We start from the raw sequence: 18,517 nt of genomic DNA, 5'->3' as shown, positions 1-18,517 counted from the left end.
ATGAAAGAATAACGATGGTAAGGTTTACCTTGAGAGGAGGAACAGGTTTAATTAGAAGGCCAGAGATTCTAAGAGGGGTTTGAGCCCCTTCTGGAGCTTTTGGAGGAGAGGGACTGACTCTCAGCTCAGGTCAAAGCCTGCTTCTCCTCTGTCACCTGCAGCTGTGCCCCTAGGCATCCGGACTGGAGGCCACGTATGGAATGTATTCTCACTGCTTTCACACAGAAAGAAGCACAATCTCCCAAAGGGCCATCTCTGAATCTCTCCAAGGAGAGATCTCTTGCCCTCTTCACCTTATGGTACCCACAGGAAGGGAGGCAGCCTTTGGAACTGCAAGGTTGCAGACCCATTTGGAATGCCAGCCTCCTCTAGGAGGGCATCGACTCTATTACTGGAAAGGACCCTAAAGGCCATCTGTTCCAGCTGCTTCTGTGTCCCCACCCTGCTGGAGGACGGGGAGCCCTCCCCGTGGTCCTAGCCCTGTCCTTCCAGCTCCCCCAGAGGAGAGGATGGCGAGATCCGGGACCCCCTAGAGAAGCATGATGCCCTGCCCTGGGCACAGGCGAAGAGCCTCCTTCCCTTCCTGGTGCTGGAGCCTGGGGATGGGGTGTGTATCAGCTAGTATTGCCCCAAATGCAAACTATCCCCAAACTCAGTTGCTTAACACAGCACAGCTCTGCACACGAGCTGGGTGTTTGGCTGAGCTAGGCGGGCTTCTGCTCCTCGGATTCATCCTCCTCCTCCCCCAGGACCCCTGGGGTAACCCAGCCCTCTCCTTCTCACCATGCCAGCCGAGACACAGGAGCAAGCAAACCCCAGTGGGCAAGTGCTTTTCAAGTTGTGCAGCTGTTGTCACTATTCATTTCCAGAAATGCCTCCCCACCCTAAACAGAAACTCTGTGTTCATTAAACAATAATGAATTCCCCTTTCCCTGGGCCCCTGGTAACCTCAGTTCTACTTTCTTTCTGTATGAATTTGCCTCTTCTGAGTACCTCATGTAAGTGGAATCATACAGTACTTGTTTTGTTTCTGGCTTATTTTGCTTAGCATAATGTTTTCAAGGTTCATCTAGGTGTAGCCATCATCCCTTTGGTGGTGGTTTAGTCGCTAAGTCATGTCCTACTCTATGTGACCCCACTGACTGTACTCCGTCAGCCTCTCTCCATAGGATTTTTCCAGGCAAGAATACTGGAATGGGTTGCCATTTCCTTCTCCAGGGGATCTTCCTGACCCAGGGATTGAACCTGGGTCTCCTGCACAGAAGGCAGATTCTTTACTGACTGAGCTACCACGGAAGCCCATCATCCCTTTAGAAGGCCGAGTAATAGACCATTGTATGTCTAATATGCCACATTTTATTTATTCACTCATCAGTTGATGGACATATGGGCTGTTTCCACCTTTTGGCTATTGCGAATGGTGCTCTGTGAACACTGGTATGCAGTCTCTCTTTAAGACCCTGCTTGCTTTTAAATATAAACCTAGAAGAGGAGTTGCTGGATCACAGGGTAATTCTATACTTTTTGGAGGAACCACTTACTCTTTTCTGTAGTGGCTGCACCATTTTGCCTTTCTACCAGAGGTGTACAAGGTTTCTAGTTTCTCCACATCCTTACCAAGATTTATTTTCCCTTCTGGTTTTCTGTTGTGTTTTTGATTTGTTTGTTTTTAATGAGAGTGATTCTAGAGGATGTCAAGTGGCAGATGAAGGCATTTCGCCTCTCCTGACGGTTCAGGCTGAACACAGTTGTACCCTGGACCGGGCCTCAGGTATATGCAGTTGGTGTTTCTGGCAAAGGTGAGCTGGGGAAACGGGGGTGGGATGGGGGGGTGGACGCAGCCACTCCCACTGAGAAAGGCCTCATGGTCTGATCACATGGCGGGTCGTGTTCATCGGCCTCAACTCCCCAAATCTACCAAGTTTTCTTGTAGTCTCTTCCACTGCCCCAGTATTGCCCACATATGATATTTGAGATCATTTAGGTAGCATCTAGATGAATATCTATATGACCTATATAATATATATTCATTCAGTGCCTACTAGGTACCTCATTTTTCTAGACATAGGACATGGGATAGAACATAAAAACTTCTCTGATTATAAGTGTGGGAGTTATATTCTAGAAAGCTATTTATTTTCATATGTTACACAAGTAATGTTTTCCATTTATGGTAGTGGCAGAGAGCTTCCCTTTTGAGTACACATAAGTAAGAAAAGAAAATCAATGTAAGGGAAAACATGTAATAAATATTACCAGTGGGATGGGGACATGGCAAGAACTGGGAGAGAGGATAGAGGACACAGGGAGGAGGAGCTGATGCCTGGGAAATGTGTAGGTGGGCTGCTCGCCTTAACACACCAACTGCCCAGTGCTGAGGCTCTCAAGGTCCTCATCATACAAAAGCCCCAGGAGGTCCATGAGGGAGGAGTTACCCCGTGAGAACAGCAAAAATTCTAAGGGGTTTCTTGAGCTAATTTTCTTATTTGGAAAGGCTTGTTAAGAATTCCACAAATTCCTAAAGCTGCACAGGAATTTTTGTTTTTGATCAGAATTTTATCAATCAGGTTGTCAGCTATTAATTGGAACTCAGCCTTCCCCAGGGCCTCCTGCTATGGGAGCAGAGCACCCTCTGGTGGCAGAAAAAAAGAACCTTCAACGGCAAGTATTACTACAATAAAAATACATCAAGTCAGAAGCCCAAGAATATCGAGCAGGAACTCGGAAACATCCTAGTCTACCCTTCTTGCTGTGCAGGTGACGAACAAAGGTCTGGAGAGAAGACTTGGCCTGCCAAACGTCACACAGTTAATGCCAGAGTTTCTGTTGATTCGGCAGAAAATATGCACACAGGCCGGGCTTCCCTAATTACTAGCTGTGTGACTTTGAACAAGTTACCTAACCTCTCTGATCCTCGATTTCCTCTTTTGTGAAATCAAGATGGTAATGGTTCCTCCCTTTGCATCTGCTGGAGGATAGATGAGCTAACACTGTCAAGTACTTCATCTGTGATCCCTTGGACTAGGAAGGACATCTAGTGGCTCAGCGGGGAGACACAGGTTCAATCCCTGGTTTGGGAAGATCCCCTGGAGAAGGAAATGGCAACCCACTCCAGTATTCTTGCCTGGGAAATCCCGTGGACAGAGGAGGCTGGCGGGCTGCAGTTCACGAGGTTGCAAAAGAGACAGAGTCGGACACGACCAAGCTACTAGATGACAACAGCAACAACCACAAAGAGTGAGTTACTCCCCTTAGGGACAGTGACCTTTATGTACACTGCCCGTACTTCACATGCAGTACTTTGTACCAGTAAGTACCAAGCCCCTGAAGCCAGAACGGGAGGTAGTAAAGATGAGAACCAGTGTGCTAGTTCTTGGACTCCCAGACCCGAGACTGTCTGGATCTGGCCGGGACCAGCTACACCAGCTGAAACTCTCTACCCACGAGCCTGATGGTGATAGGGGCAAAGGCCCTGTCCCATGACTTTGGTAGTTTCTTGGAAGTCAAAGGCTACTTTATAGGGACTTTCAGGTACTCACTGACCTTCATCTCTTAGGGACAGATGGGAGCCATAGTGGGAGTCAATTTTATTTGTTTTGAATGTACTTTTTATCAATTAATTCACACTATCATGTTTTAAACCCTTCCCTGCAATGTGTATATCAAAGGACCCCAGAACAGTACAGAAACCTGCCTCTATTATCAATTAAATTCATTATTATTAACTCTTTTTGCAAAGTTAAATCATCTCTCAAAGCAATTTGCTTTACAATCTTGAGGACCAATAAAATTATCTTTGTAGAGTTTCAGTTTTCTCATCTGTAAAACAGGCATAAGTAATACCCACACTACATTTCCTCCTGGATTTGGTGTAAAAAAATCAAACAAAATAATGAATGACAAGTGCTTTGAAAACTAAAAAGTGCTATAAAGATAATAAGGATTAGTCTTTTTCATATAATCTGGGGGGTTCAGGAACCTGAGGACTACTTCCCAGAAAAGCAGGCATATGATTTAAGAACCCAAATCATTCTCTCATGGATTGGCATTGTAAATCCAAGGATAAGAATATTCTATTCTTTAGAGAAATCCAGCTCCTTTACTGCAGCTGGAAACGAAGAAGACTCTTCATGACCTTCACTGTGGTCCACCTGGATTTGAACAGAATTGCAATGCATTTTACATCCTATATGTCACTGGTATATAGAGTTTAACATTCTCACAAGAAACGAGTCCAAAAATGTGTTTAGCCTTCTCTAACCCAGGAGCAGGAAGCAGAATGAGGTGAGGTTACTTTTACCGTCTCTACCTTCTTGCTGCAAAATTAATGATGAAGATGATAATGATAATGGACAGGATCCCCTTTGGAGCCTGACTGAGTTTCCAACATGACGCATCTAGTGTGAAATACACTAAAACCCACACTCAGCCTTCTTGTCTATAATTCTTATGAGGTATTCTTAACAAATAATCTCCATGACTTTCATGTAAACAGGCATCTATATAGGAAAGTTTAATTTTTTTCCCTCCATTTTCCTTTTTCTATAACACTAAAAAGGTACAACCATTACTAATTTCAAGTCAATTTGTATTTAAAGTGTGGCAGCAAGTCACTTAAGAAAGGTTGAATTTGACATCTTTGTCACTAACCTTCAGCTGTAATTATCACTGTTTATATTTAACTGTTGGTAAGGGTATTGCAGATCACTTTGAGAATCGGAAGAGATTAATGGAATCTCATCCCGTGAGTAATGATTATTCATATAAAATTTGCATACAACTTCAAGGAATTCATATCTTCTTAAACCCAAAGGAATTCTAATTTTGCCTCCAGTTTGGGTAATTCACCCATCATTCCTTCAGGTAAAATGCTTCTACAGTGTTTGTGGTTTGGGGAGCTTTTCGGGTCCTCAGTTCAGGATGACACTGTAAGCTCTTGAGAGTATATTTCATTCCACCTTTAGGCACGGAGTACGTGAATCTATTTTTGTCTAATTCCAACTTCTCCAGAGAAAGACTGTGTTTGTCTTAGAAAGGACACCAACCATATTCCCATATCCTCTTGTTCTCCTGGCAAAATGCGGAATAAAGAAAGAGAGGTTGGGATTTCCCTGGTGGTCTAGTGGTTAAGACTCTAAGCTCCCAACCCAAGAGGTTTGGGTTCGACCCCTGATCAGGGAATTTAGATCCCGCATGGCACAACTAAGAGCTTGCCCTAGGCAATGAAGAGCCTAACCCCCTCTGGTCAAATAAAAAAAACAAAGCAAAACCCAGCAGGCAGAGATTATTGCTCTTCTGTGTGCCTTGGATGCTTTTTTTTTTTAACAGCTTAATTGAGGTAAAGCTGAGATACAATAATTGTATGTTTAAAGTGTACCACTTAATAAGTGTTGATGTGTGACACACCCATGAAGCTATCACCACAATCAAGATGGAGAACACATCCATCACCCCCCAGATTTTCTTTGTGGCCCTTTGGAATCTCTTCCTCCACCCTTCCTCACCCCTCCATCCCCAGGGAACTGTTGATATGCTTTCTGTCACTATTAATTCATTTGCATTTTCTAGAACGTGACTGGCCAAGGCCATCCCAATGCTAGCACAGGCCCTAGGTTGGGGAGCCAGAGCTTCTGACTTCCAGTCTCAGCATTTTCCTCACAACCTGGGCTGCCCTCTGTGAACAACTTGAACATCTCCATCATCAGCCCAGCCGACAAAGTGCCAGCACCAGCTATATCCTGCAGATGACCTTGATTCCAATTCTAGGGCCAATGTCATATGCTTTAATATAGGCAAAGAAAAACCACAGACATGTTGGAGGGCCACAAGAATTCTCATTTTTGCTTTTCACTTTATTCCAAAATAAGCTCTTGTGCATCACAGCAGAAAAAGGTGACAGAAATATTGAACTTTGATAGTTTAGTAGGAACCATTTAAAATAAGGTAATAAGCAATGGATTGTAAGCAGAATTACATAAAATAAATGGTCCAAAATACAAGTCACACCTTACTTTATAGACTACAAGTCGTGTTTCCGTTCACCCTCGCAACACCCCTAAGGGTAGAAGGAAGAAAATGAGAGTCTCCATTTTGTACCTACAGAGCTAAGGTCCATGATCTGCCCCAGAGCTCATACCTATGAGTGTCAAGGCCAAGGCCGCAGTCATGTTCTCAGCAAATCCAAGGTCCTTCTCAACAGGTAAGAGAAGTGGGAGCACCCACTTCTCACTGGGCATGTCTGCTCTAACACGGCCAGATCTGCTTGTTAACGGGTCTAGACTCAGGGGACTTAGCACAAAACTGAATTTCACAAGGAACTTTGAAGAGCACGTGTTGGCATGGCAGTGATGGGGTGTGCAGAACCTGTCCTGGGTTGTTTGAAGCAAAGGATCCGTGTTTCTGAGCATTTAGGGGCCCCATGTGAGAAAGGAATATCTCCTCAGCTGTTCAAGGTGGCCCGTGAAGCTGGTGGGTAGACCCGAGATCTCCTGAACCCAGGTTCTCCCATCAGGGGAACAATGGACCCATGTTAGGGAACCAGGACTCCCAGAAGCCTCCTCCCAGGAGCAATGGTGAACACCTCACCTGATCCAGCTGCCGCTGTTCACGGGCTCCCCTCAGATGACAGTCACGTTGGTACTTGGATCATCCCTTTGGTCCTATGTTCACCCACCCAGAGTCCTCTTGACCTCTTTTCCTGCTCATGAGTTTTTCCCCACTGATGGTCCAAGGACTTGGACCTTTCTCTCTATTCCCACCAAATAGGTACAGCCCCTATTTCTAGTAATCTTTTGAAATAATCTCTGCCTTCCTTCCCCACTCTTTACCCTCAGCACACACACGTGCACACACACACACCCCCCCCACACACACACCTTGAATACCCTCTGATCACAAGAGAGAGTGATGAATTACCCAGCCACGGGCTGCCTCTGTGGTCAGGGAACGTATAGCTCCCCCTGATTTCTACCCTGAGGTGTTCAGAAATAAAGAACTGCTCCTTCTCACACATCCCCTTTGAGTATCATTTATATCCCAACCTGCACCATGTTAGCCTTGGCCAACCTGTCCATGGAAGCCAGGTCTAATGGCTTTTTTGAGAAAACGGATGTGAAAAAAGATGAAAAAGTGAGCCACTGAGAAATCAAACCCCTTTCCCCACATCATAAAGAAAAGCAAATCCCCACTGGGGGTCAGGAGCAGGGTTCAAGGGCTCCTTTTGAATGCACAGCAACTTCACTGATTATTAAACCACAAGGTCTGAGAGTCAGAATGAACTTTATCAGATCAGTCCCTTAAAGAGTAAAATCAACCCCGAAGTTTTCCAGATCTGCAAATGAAGTTTGGAGTGGTTAAGAAGCAGCTTGGCTTCTCTCCTCGCTCCAGGCACGATCGATTCCTGTGTGTTTAGCTCGCTTCCAGCTCCAGCTCTGCTCCTTGGCTCGCTGCATCATTCCAGGCTCAGTCTGGGAATAAGCCACCACAGGCCCCTCCTTCTCTCCACTTCGACAGCAGGGCGGTAAGTGTCACGCCTGGACTCCTCACTTCCTGATACTGTCTTCACATATATGTGGGCTTCTTCTCCTCCCATCATATTCTTCTCCTGGGTAGGTAACCTCCTAGGATTCTTGAGAAAACAAACAGGTTTTTTAAAAAAAAAAAAATACATCAAAGACTTTTGCTTCTGGCCAAGTTGGAGTAACAGCAACCAGATTGACCCTCCCACCTGAAACAACCAACTATCAGACAAAACATTTGAAACATAGTTTTCAAGACATTGAACATCATCCATGTGATCACTGGATGGGTTTTAATCTATCATCTTCCTATTTGTTTGCTATTTGTTCTATCTGTTGTTGTTGGTACTTAAATTTTTTCCTGTCTTCTTTTCTATATGAATTTTAGAAGCACCCTATTGAGTTCCGTCAAAAATACCTATTGAAATTTATATTGTAATTACATTTATTATACAGATCAATTTGAAGTTGTTTGATATCTATATACCATTGAGTTCTTCTATCCAGGAGCATTGTATACAAACTCCCATTATTTAGGTTTTATTTAAATATCTTTACTTAAATTTTATTATTCTCCATGAAAGGTTTATATGTTTTTGTTAGATTGATTCCTCATCATTCTATATGCTTTTATTACCACTACAAAATTGTATTTTTAAAAAATTACTTTTTTAAATTAATTGTTACTGATTTTTAGAAACAAAAATTACTCTTTAATATTGACTTTTACCTCCATTAAACTTGTTAAAATATCTTGCTAATTCTAGCAATATATCTGTAGATAATTTGGCTTTTCTATGTAGATAATCATATTATCTGCAAATAATGATACTTTTCTTTCTTCTATACAGTTTTATGCTTTCTGCTTCTTTTTTCTTTTCATCTTTGTTGAGGTATAATTGAAAAATAAAGGATATTTAAAGAGTACAGTGTGATTATTTGACATACATATACATTATGAAAGAATTCCCCTTCATTGAGTTAATTTCTACTTTTTTTCCTCAACATGCTGCACTGGCTAGGACCTAAGTATAATAATATCTCAGCAGAAATGGTAACTATGAGCACCCTTGTTTCGTTTCTGATCTGAAAGAGAATCATTAACATTTCACCTTTAGGTAGGATATTTGCTGTGATTTTTCTAAAAAGATGTCTTGTTTCAAGTTAAAAGAATTCCTTTAAAATTTTAGGTTTGCTTGGAGTTCATATAACAAATGGCTGTTTAATGTTTTTGAACTCTCGTCTCCTCTGGAAATATCACACAGTTTTCTCTTCTGTCAGTGGAACAAATAATAGTAAATTAGTTTTCTAATATGAATTCAACCTTAAATTCCTGTCCAGCCAATAAAAGTATAATGAGAACCTCCTTTGTGCTCACACTGTGCTCTTGTACACAACAGGCTTGAAGACCCTTAGCTTGCTTGTCGTGTGAATGATGTATAGTGACTATAACCAAGAGTTCTTACCTCAGCTATCGTGGGACTGTCATAGATTTCTGTAATTTCACAAGGCCTCTCACTTTCCTAAGTTGGTTAAGAATAAAATAAAAAAGAAGAAATGAAAGGTTACAACATTTGCCCATGACCATGATTAAAATCAGTGGTTCTTAAACCTAGCCACACATTAGGATCACCAGAGGGCTTTAAAAATAAAACAAAATAAACAAAAGGATAATAACTGGCCCCCTAAAAAAACCACAAACAAGAGATACCACTGTGAGTTACTTAAGAAATAATATAGGTCGGCAGTGTGGAGAAGTGGGTGGGAGTGGAAATGAAACAAGATTGGCCGCTGTGGATAACTAGATTCTTTACACTAGCCTCTCTACTTTAGTAACTGGTTAAAATGATCCATGATAACATGTTGAAGGTTTTTTGGTACCAATGCCACAGCTCTGTCATCCAGAGATTCTGATTTAATTGGAGTTATTTTAGAGTTGAACTAACCAAGAAACAGAAAATGTTCTATCACTTGCCCAGGTTCCTATATAAAGTGTAAAGTGGCAGACCCAAGGATAGTACCCAGGTTTTCTACTCCCTGTTAACACTTACCATTGTGAGAACAATCAGAAATGCTCATAAATAAGAGTGGAATTAGAGCAGAGTCCACACAACACCACTGTACCACAACCATGGCCTGTGCTTGGGTGTGGGTCAGGGTGGCCCTTAAATTCTGAGCCTGGTCTCCAGACAACTCTGGTATTTGTAAGGGGTGGGGTCAGAAGATTCCCTTGTGACCAATGTGTGTTCAGATGTAGGAAAAGTACAAAGATAAATAAGTCACATGCTCCTGGACATATCCTTGTGATGGACATCTCAGCAACTGTCTGTCTCCTGTCTTTCCTAAGTTCACCTCCATCCTCTTTGAGAAGCTTGTGTCCTTGTTTCTCAAGGTTAGAAAACACACTCATTGCACAGACGTGTTTGCCATGGCAACAAACATCCCTCTCTGCTCCTACTTGTGCCACCCCCAATACTATCCTCAAGTGACCTGAGGATTGGATGGTATATCAGCTCTGCCTGGAGTCATGAGTCTGAGACAGAAAATGAGGCACAGAAACACCCACCCTTTTGTCCTCAGAAAACAGACACAAGTCCTGACACCCCCAGCCCAAAGCCAGTTCATTGAAAACTGATTTCCGCCAACATGTCGTGACCCAAAGAAACTGCCAGTCACCTCAGTGGACTCACTGCTGCTTCTTCTTCGGTGAATCAGAGTAAACAGTAAGGCTACCAGCAGGGCCGTGGCCACTAGGGATGGGATGCCTGCTGCTAACCCAAGAGAAGGCCCACAGTCCTGCACAGAGAAAACAGTCAGGTTCTCCCGGAAAAAAAGGGACGAGTTCAAAAGCTTAAAAGTACAACAAAACTCTGCATGGGTCCTCAGTGTCCTACACAAAATCAAAGGGGTGATGAAACACAGTGAAAAACTGTTTCCAATGTACATGACAAATGGCTCATTTTCATTGTACTTAATGCATGTTGTTTAAATTGATTGGAAAAGGACAATAATTCAGTAGAAAATTAGACAAACATAAGAACAGGCCATTCCTAGAAACAGAAATGTGTGTTGTATCAATATAGGAAAAGCTGAAAAACAGTTCAAAGCAACAATTAGCATTCTTATCTGTTAAGTTCAACAAAAAGTAAAATATATACCAAAAAGTTTTAGTGTATACCACACCATTTTGATATGAATTTTTAAAATCTATGTACAATAAATGCATGAACTGATTAATTTCCAAATTCACATTTGCTTTGATCCGAGTGGAAGCAGCCATGCTCGTAGCCCCGTAAATTTTCATATTTGTAATTACTTGCGGAGAGTGTTGAGAATCTCTGTAAATGTGCAACTGTCATATAACACTGGAGTCTTTGTCACTTTTGAGAGGGTGATTTTGTTAAAGAATGACAAAACACATAAAAGTATATAACTTATAAATATGCAGCTTGATGACTTCATGTGATGAACCCATCCAGGTAACCTGCCCCTGGATGAGGAAACAGAACATTGCCAACCCCTGAGAAGCCCCCTTGGGCTCCTATCCAGTTGCTGCATGTGTATTCTGATGTCTATCACTTTTTAGTTTAGCTTTGTCTATTTTTCAGTGTTATCTTGATGAAAGTAGAAAGTATGTACTTTGTCATGTCTAGCTTCTTTTGTTCCAAACTTTGTGGAATCATCTGTGATTGTTCATGTTCTCCTTCCCTTTTGAACTGAGTTGGTTGTAAGAAAAACGGTTGAGCGGATTATGTGCTTGGTGACAGTTCACATAGCAAATGTCATCTAATCTTCAAAATGAATGCACAAGATGGGTACAGCATTATCCTGTTTCTAAGTGACTGAACCAAGGCTCCATAATTTAAGTGTTATACTTACGGTTCCTTTTCCATCAGTCACAACTGGAGAGGAAGTCTGCGTAGAAAAAGAATACACATCTTAAGATAACAAAATCTATAGAATGCACATCATGTAAGATAGTCTGCCCAAGGTTAAGCTGTAAATGCCTAAAGTATATCCCTTTGCTAAACTTTCTATTAAAAACAACAGATGACAACAACTGTGGAATAGAACCTTCCTTGATCCTTCCCAGGTAAGAAGGAATAAGATTTGGTTACAAGGCACGAGAAATCAGAAATTCAGGTGAGAGCTTTGATATTCACCCTGTGGATTTGCCATAATACATTTTACAACTCAAGAAGGCTTTATCCTGTCCCAAGTCCCCACACTCTTCCCAGCTCACTTTGGGCCTACTTGTCCCCATTGCTAGAAAGGAAAAAATATAAATACCGGTGGAGCCAGGCTCTTTAAGAAGACCTTGGAGGAAGGAAGTGTGAATCGCTCAGTCGTGTCCAACTCTTTGTGACCCCATGGACTGTAGCTCACTAGGCTTCTCTGTCCAGGCAAGAATACTGGAGTGGGTTGCCACTTTCTCTTTCAGAGTATCTTCCCAACCCAGGAATTGAACCCAGGTCTCCCGCATTGCAGGCAGATTCTTCACCATCTGAGCCACAAGGGAAGGCTACTTGTTTCCAAGAAGGCCTTACTTGTTCCCTTACTGCAATGAAGCAGATGGCTTGGGCAGGTCTCTGAAGCTGTGAATGATCCATATTCCTAGCATAATTCCATGTTGAATGGATACATGTTTCCAGTTCACAGCTCCACTCAAAGAGAGGCACTGAATTTTACCCAATTATGAGATATTTCAGATGAGAGTCTTATCTGGATGGATAAATCTCAGGGCACAATGTTCCACGTTAGCAACTAACTCGTGTAAGCTATGCTAGGTGGTGTAGTGTGGGGTTAAGAGCATGGGTCCTAGTCTCCTGCTGGAATGGGGTGTTGATTTCTCAACTCACAAGCTCATGGGCCTCATTTCTTCATCCATAAAATAGGGCTGTGAGCACCTACCTCTAGGGTTGTTTGGAGGATCAAATGTGCACCAGGAGTAGAAGCTTTGATCATTCCTTTAAACTTGGCAAAGCTCTGGCCAGACCTGTTATTTATTGAATATTCTCATCAATCATGGGCTTCCCTGGTGGCTCAGACAGTGAAAAGTCTGCCTGCAGTGCAGTAGACCCAGGTTCGATCCCTAGGTTGGGAAGATCTCCTGGAGAAAGAAATGGCAAACTACTCTAGTATTCTTGCCTGGAAAATCCCATAGACAGAGGAGCCTGGCGGGCTACAGTCCATGGTGTCACAAAGAGTAGGACATGACAGAGGGGCTTCACTTTCACTTTCACTCATCAGCTTCGGTGAGTACATTAGAATTCCAGTGGCTTCGTCTTTTTGATAGTTTTCTCTATTTTACAAAAAAAAAGAAAAAAAAAAAAGATGATCCGGATCTCAGAGAAGTTACGTGTCTTCTCCCAGGTTTCACAGATAAATTTAACCTGAACTTGGATGTTTGTATTTCAAGCCTAGACCTCTTTCCCAGAGAGCTCCAATCAAAGAAATATTTGCTTAACTTGATATTGACACTTGGTACTTAAATGGTTTTAGTTTTACTGAAACACAATCTCACCACCACCCCACAATATGACCTTAATGCTGTGTTTGCCTAAAGTGTTCTGTTTCTCAGGGTGATGAGAAGAGGTAGATATTGTTCAGGTAAGATGTTGTGCCTTCAGGTTACAGAAATTCATCTGAGCTAGCTTTGGCCTCCCAGAATGAGTTAACTAAAAATTCAGGGGTTCCTCATGGAGCCCACAGGTGGTGGGAATATGGCTTCTCCAGGCACTACAGCTGCGGCCTGAGACTTTGTCGTGACCAAAGATCCCTTCCTCCTGGGATCTCTCCATCACTCCTGGACAGCATGGCCTTCCACTTGTGCTCTTTTCTGCCTGTTTGCTTTCTTCTTTCTCTCTCTAGATGGATTTTTCTGCCCTCATGAACACTTGCTAACTGTACCAGCTAATGCGTATGAAACACTTATTATGTGCCAGGCTGTTCAAATACTTTCCCTCTATCAGCTCATTTATTCTTCACAACAGCCAGTGAAGCAGGACTAAAATGATCCCCATTTTACGGTAGAGAATAGTGAGGCACAGAGAAGTGAAGTAACTTGTGTGAGGTCACACATCCCTCAGTGGTAGATGCCACGTGGTCTGACTTCAGGGTCCAGCACCAGAGCTGCTCTGCTTTCCATGACAAATGCAGTACCCCATCCCAATTTTCATACTTGACAGTTCAGTATGGCCCAGCAGGGGCTGGCTTGCATACGTGCTGTGTTCCTCACTTCCTGCAGAGAGGCTCTGATGAGCCTGGCATCCACCATCCCCCACTTTCCAGGGCATCCAGCTACACCAAAAGGGAAGGATTATGTGGCAGAAATATAATCACAGATAGGGTGGCCAGATGTCCTGGTTGTCCAAAAAAGTTGCCTAGGCTGTAACACATTCAGTGCTTAAACCAGACGGTCCCAGGCAGACTGGGGTGGCTATTGTCCTACATAGATTCAAAGGGAGGAGGGACAGTTCTCAGAGAAATAGGCTGTTAACCAAGAAGATGCTCCAAAAAGGTGATGACTAGCAGCATTAGTGCCTCCCTCTCACCCCCTCACTCTCACGGCCCTAAGCAACGGCTCCTTGCTTCTCTGGGTTACCTTCCTAGGCTGAGCCAAGCCAGGATAAGACAGAACATGGGATCTCTACAGACAGGCTGGCTTCAAGTAGCCAGGTGGGAAGGGAGGTTCAGAAGACAGGGCCCTCCCCAGGAGGGTGGAGCAGGTGCCAGGAAGCCAGGGACAGGGTCAGGGTCACCAGTGTGGGCAGTAAAGGTGGCAGTGGGTCACTAGGGTCTGCATTTCCACTGTTCTCCAGAACGCTGCCCTGTTACAGTAAACATGAGCACTGGCTTAGGTGTCCTCTTTCCTGGCAGTCTCAGTCTATTCTGTTTGAATAACTATATGACTTATTAGAAAAACATGGCATAGCCCAAATCACTAAAAACCTGAGCCAGGAAAATGCCTAGGTCCATCAGAGCAGCAATTCTGGTCAGAAAACAATCCTGGCATGTTATCTTCTAAACAACAGGGGAATACAAGACAGAGGGAGGGTCAATTCTGGGTTGAAACTGTCTGCCATCGTCAATTGAAAATCTCCATGTGGACTTGCAACTGTCATAATCCAGAGCCATAGGATGATCATTCATCTTGACCCAATGATTTCCCTTCTAGACTTCATTCTAAGGAAATCGGCTTAAGTGCAGACAAGGACTTATTTATACCTATGATTATCACAAAAGAATTCTTAATTGTGATTGGTCACTTAGCTAAATAATTGGCTTGAATAAATGTCACGTGACCACCCTCAGTTACTTTTATAAAGGCTGATGGAAAACATTTGTTATATAAAATTACAGGTGAGAAGACCATGGTACGAAGACAACAGAGGTCAAAATTTATGTAGGGTCAAACAGGACTGGAAGGAGTGACCCCAGTGTTTTCTGCTGACGGCAATTTAAGTGTTTTTTGGTTTTTTGCTATTTTCCTTTTCAAAATGTGTATTTATAATTCTCATCATTGAGAACATGTCTCTTGGCACCCCCAGCTCTTCGTAGCGCTTTGAAACCTGTGTAACATTACAGCTTTACATGAGCTTTGTGTGATGGTGTCCTGGAGGCCCAATGTCAACTCTGCATTGATCTCTGCTCACCTACCTGGTAAGCGGGGGCCACTGTACTCACCGTGTTGGCCGGCAGTGTGAAGTTCAGTGAAAAACTCTGCAAAAGAGAAGGAAACCTTAAAGGTTCCAGGAATGGTCAGCGAGGCCACTATCTGACCCCTCCACCAAATGTCATAGACCCTGGCAGACTCCAGGAGAATTTACTGACCTCTCAGTCTCAGTCAACTCCAGCCTCCCCTCCCAATCTTGGCCCCCGAAGAGGCAGGGGAGCAGGTGAGTCAGGGGTCATGAGATCCCCCCTCAGCATCAAGGCAGTCCTACCCTTCCTCCCCTCCCAGGTCCTCAACCAGGGCCAGTTTAAGGGACCAGCCAGTCAAGCTATTTCCTGAGAGGTCCTGACTCAAAAGGGCAGCAAAAACATTAATCGAAAGATTCAGCAGAGTGCTAAAAGTTATTTTGTTTTTTTCTTTCTCTCCCCGGAACTCCTTTCAGGAAGGAAACTTGGCACTTTCTCCTTGGGGTGGGAAGCAAGACCGCAGGGGCTCCCACTTCAACTCCCTCACAGGAGGAGAATCTGAGAAAGATAAATTTCCCTTTTTATTGAGTCCGAGGCAGGGGTTTCAGGCTGGAGCTGAACTGATCAGGATGACAGAGGAAAGAGGCTAATGCTCTGTGACCTCCCCTCACGTAGAGCCCAGCCTCACGTCTCCCTCAAATATGGGGTCAATACTTAAAAATCGTGGGCTTTATACACACTACTAAGTATAAAATGATCTTTGCAGGTGGTGCTAGTGGTAAAGAATCCACTTGCCAATGCAGGAGACGCAAGATACACAGGTTCGATCCCTGGATTGGGAAGATCCCCAGAAGTAGGAAATGGCAACCCACTGCAGTATTTTTGCCTGAAAAATTCTATGGACTGAGGAGCCTGGCAGGCTACAGTCCATGGGGTTGCAAAGAGCTGGACATGACTCAGTGACTGAATGCATGTATAAAATAGGTAATTAATAAGAACCTGCTGTATACCACAGAGAATTCTACTCAATGCTCTGTGGTGACCTAAACAGGAAGGAAATACAAAAAAGAGGGGTAATTGATTCACTTTGCCAGAAACTCACCAACATTGTAAAGCAACTATACTCCAATAAAAATTAAAAAAAGAAAAAAAATCATAGACTCAATGGGGCACCAACTTGTTAGCCTACCCAGGTGTCCACTTTCCAGGATCAGGTCCTGCCCAGGGACTCTGGTGGCTCTTTCCTCCTCCCTGTTCCCATCTTCCATCCTTCCAGTTTGGGCTCTTTTATGTCAGTTTATTCCAGCTGCTCTTTACCCAGTGCCCTCCCTGCCTGGATGTCAAAAATGGGTGGACTCTGCTCCAACTCAGCTGGTGACAGTTTCTGCCCCTGGCTCAAGGGGCTGGAGTGGTCTTGTTTCTACCTGATGGGCCCCCCACTGTGTCCAGTCACCCTTGATTCATGCCCCCTGACCGAGCTCTCTCTCATTCAGCCCCAGCCTCCCCAATCCCCGACAACTTGGCTTAAACTCCAGCTCCTGATCTTCCTGAAGCCTCTGAAATCTGGTTTTGTCATTCTAGAAGCAATGTGCTTACTAAGATTTAAAATGAAATGTTAGCTAATAATGGGAAGATTGGGATGGACCGGAAAATCCTAAGATTTCAGAGCTGAAGTGCCTCCAAGATTGTCTACCTCAGACCCTCATTTTACAGAAGAGGAAGCTGAGGCTCAGGGACTTCTCAGAAATTCCCTCGTGGATAAATGAGAACAGTTAGGGCTTATCTCTTAAAACAGACAAATGAGATTGGTCCATGTGACTCAAATCCAACCCGGAAGATGGGTCTAGAGGTGATAGTACCAATATATGTAAAACTGATGAAACACCTATTCTAGCTAGCTTTCAGGTAGGTTGGAATTCAGAGAGGTTAATGAATGAGAAACTCTTTTGTGAACTAAAAATGTTTCAAGCACCTACATGGTATAGTTCCCACTGCTCCCTGACCCAGAGATTGTCTTTCAATTAGGAAGGTCCCAGCGGGCCAGCGCCCTTCAGTGGCAATTGTTTACTTCCCTGTCTCTTAGCAACAGGAAACCCTTCCTTAATAGAAAAGAAAATTGAGGTGAGAATTTGAATGGATTGCTCAAGTTCACATGATTAGTTAGCTGTCACTGGGACTTGGGTCTTTTGGTGACAGCCTATTTCTTTCTTTTTTTAGAAAAAAAATTATTTATTTACTTATTTGGCTGTGCTGGGTCTTAGTTATAGCATGCAGGATCTTTAGTTGGGGCATTCAAACTGTGGGATCTAGTTTCCTGACCAGGGATGGAACCCAGGACCCCTGCTTTGGGAGTGCAGAGTCCTAGCCAATGGACCACCAGGGAAGTCCCAGCAGCCTCTTTCTCCCATGTCACAGGCTTCCTCAGGACTCCTGGAGTTTCTTCAGAATAATTGGAGCCCCCAGGCTCATAGCACTTTGCACGTCCTCTTCCAAGACAGTATTAGAAAGACACCTGAGCTACTTAGGTCTTTTTGCTCAAGGGACCTACCTTCATGCTAACATCGACCAAGCCCACAGAGGATGCTGGCTGGTCACGGAATCAAATGCAGCTGCCCGGAGCCTTATCTCATCAGCAGACACTAGCTACTGATGTCAGCAGGCCCAAGACAAAGCTTTCTTTGGGGACAACAGAAGGGAGGAGCAGCAACAAGTGGGCCACTGCACGTGCTGTTTATCAACATTTGGATGACGAAGATTTTGGCCAACTTCAGAAAGACATTTATATTTTGTAGAAACACACTACAGTACTCTCATGGAGAAAACAACATCACGTAAATGTGGGTGAAGAAGAATCTGACTCAGTGTCCTTTAGAGAGAAAGCTGAGTGGGGCGAGGCAACTCTGGCCTTGGAGTCCCCTGATCTAGATTTAAGTCCACTTAGCCACTTAGTAGCTGTGTGGCCTGGGGAAAGTGACTCAGGCTCTCTGGTCTCCATTTCTTCATAACAAATCTATTCTCCCAGGCACAGTTATTCCATCCTCAAAACTAGGATCTATTAACTTGTCCTGCCTGTCTCACGGGATAAACTCAAAGCAACTAATGTCTGTGGCAGCTCCTTCAAAACTATAAATTACTCCAGGTGAGGGATCCCACGGTGTCATATTCTTCATGGCCTGACCAGCATGGAGTAAGGCACAGGGAAGCCACTAGGACAATCTTGTTGGATGGAACTGTCTGCATGAATTTACAATATTCAAAGTACAGGAATTTGGTACAAGACACTCATTGCTAGTCTAAGCACTATGTTGCTATCTACATAGTGGTTCCAAAGGGACATCAGGATCTCAGCGGCTGAGTGT

The 18,517-nt window shown here is 43.6% G+C and overlaps 1 protein-coding gene across 1 annotated transcript; it reads right to left on the bottom strand.

The window, feature by feature from the left end:
- Positions 1-7,450: 7,450 nt before the first annotated feature.
- OPALIN (oligodendrocytic myelin paranodal and inner loop protein) lies at positions 7,451-17,712 on the bottom strand. Its single transcript, XM_081573619.1, has 6 exons — positions 17,707-17,712; positions 15,177-15,239; positions 11,397-11,432; positions 10,194-10,313; positions 8,984-9,040; positions 7,451-7,627 (listed from the first exon to the last, which is right to left on the bottom strand). The coding sequence occupies exons 1-6, from the start codon at positions 17,710-17,712 to the stop codon at positions 7,451-7,453; spliced, it is 459 nt and encodes a 152-aa protein (XP_081429745.1).
- Between the last annotated feature and the right edge of the window lie 805 nt (positions 17,713-18,517).

This window comes from Giraffa tippelskirchi, chromosome 2 (genome assembly GCF_054371585.1).
Source record: "Giraffa tippelskirchi isolate mGirTip1 chromosome 2, T2T-mGirTip1v1.2.pri, whole genome shotgun sequence".
Classification (NCBI taxonomy): Eukaryota; Metazoa; Chordata; class Mammalia; order Artiodactyla; family Giraffidae; genus Giraffa; species Giraffa tippelskirchi.
The sequence above is the reverse complement of the archived record's forward strand: the minus strand, read 5'-3'. Positions and strand labels throughout refer to the sequence as shown.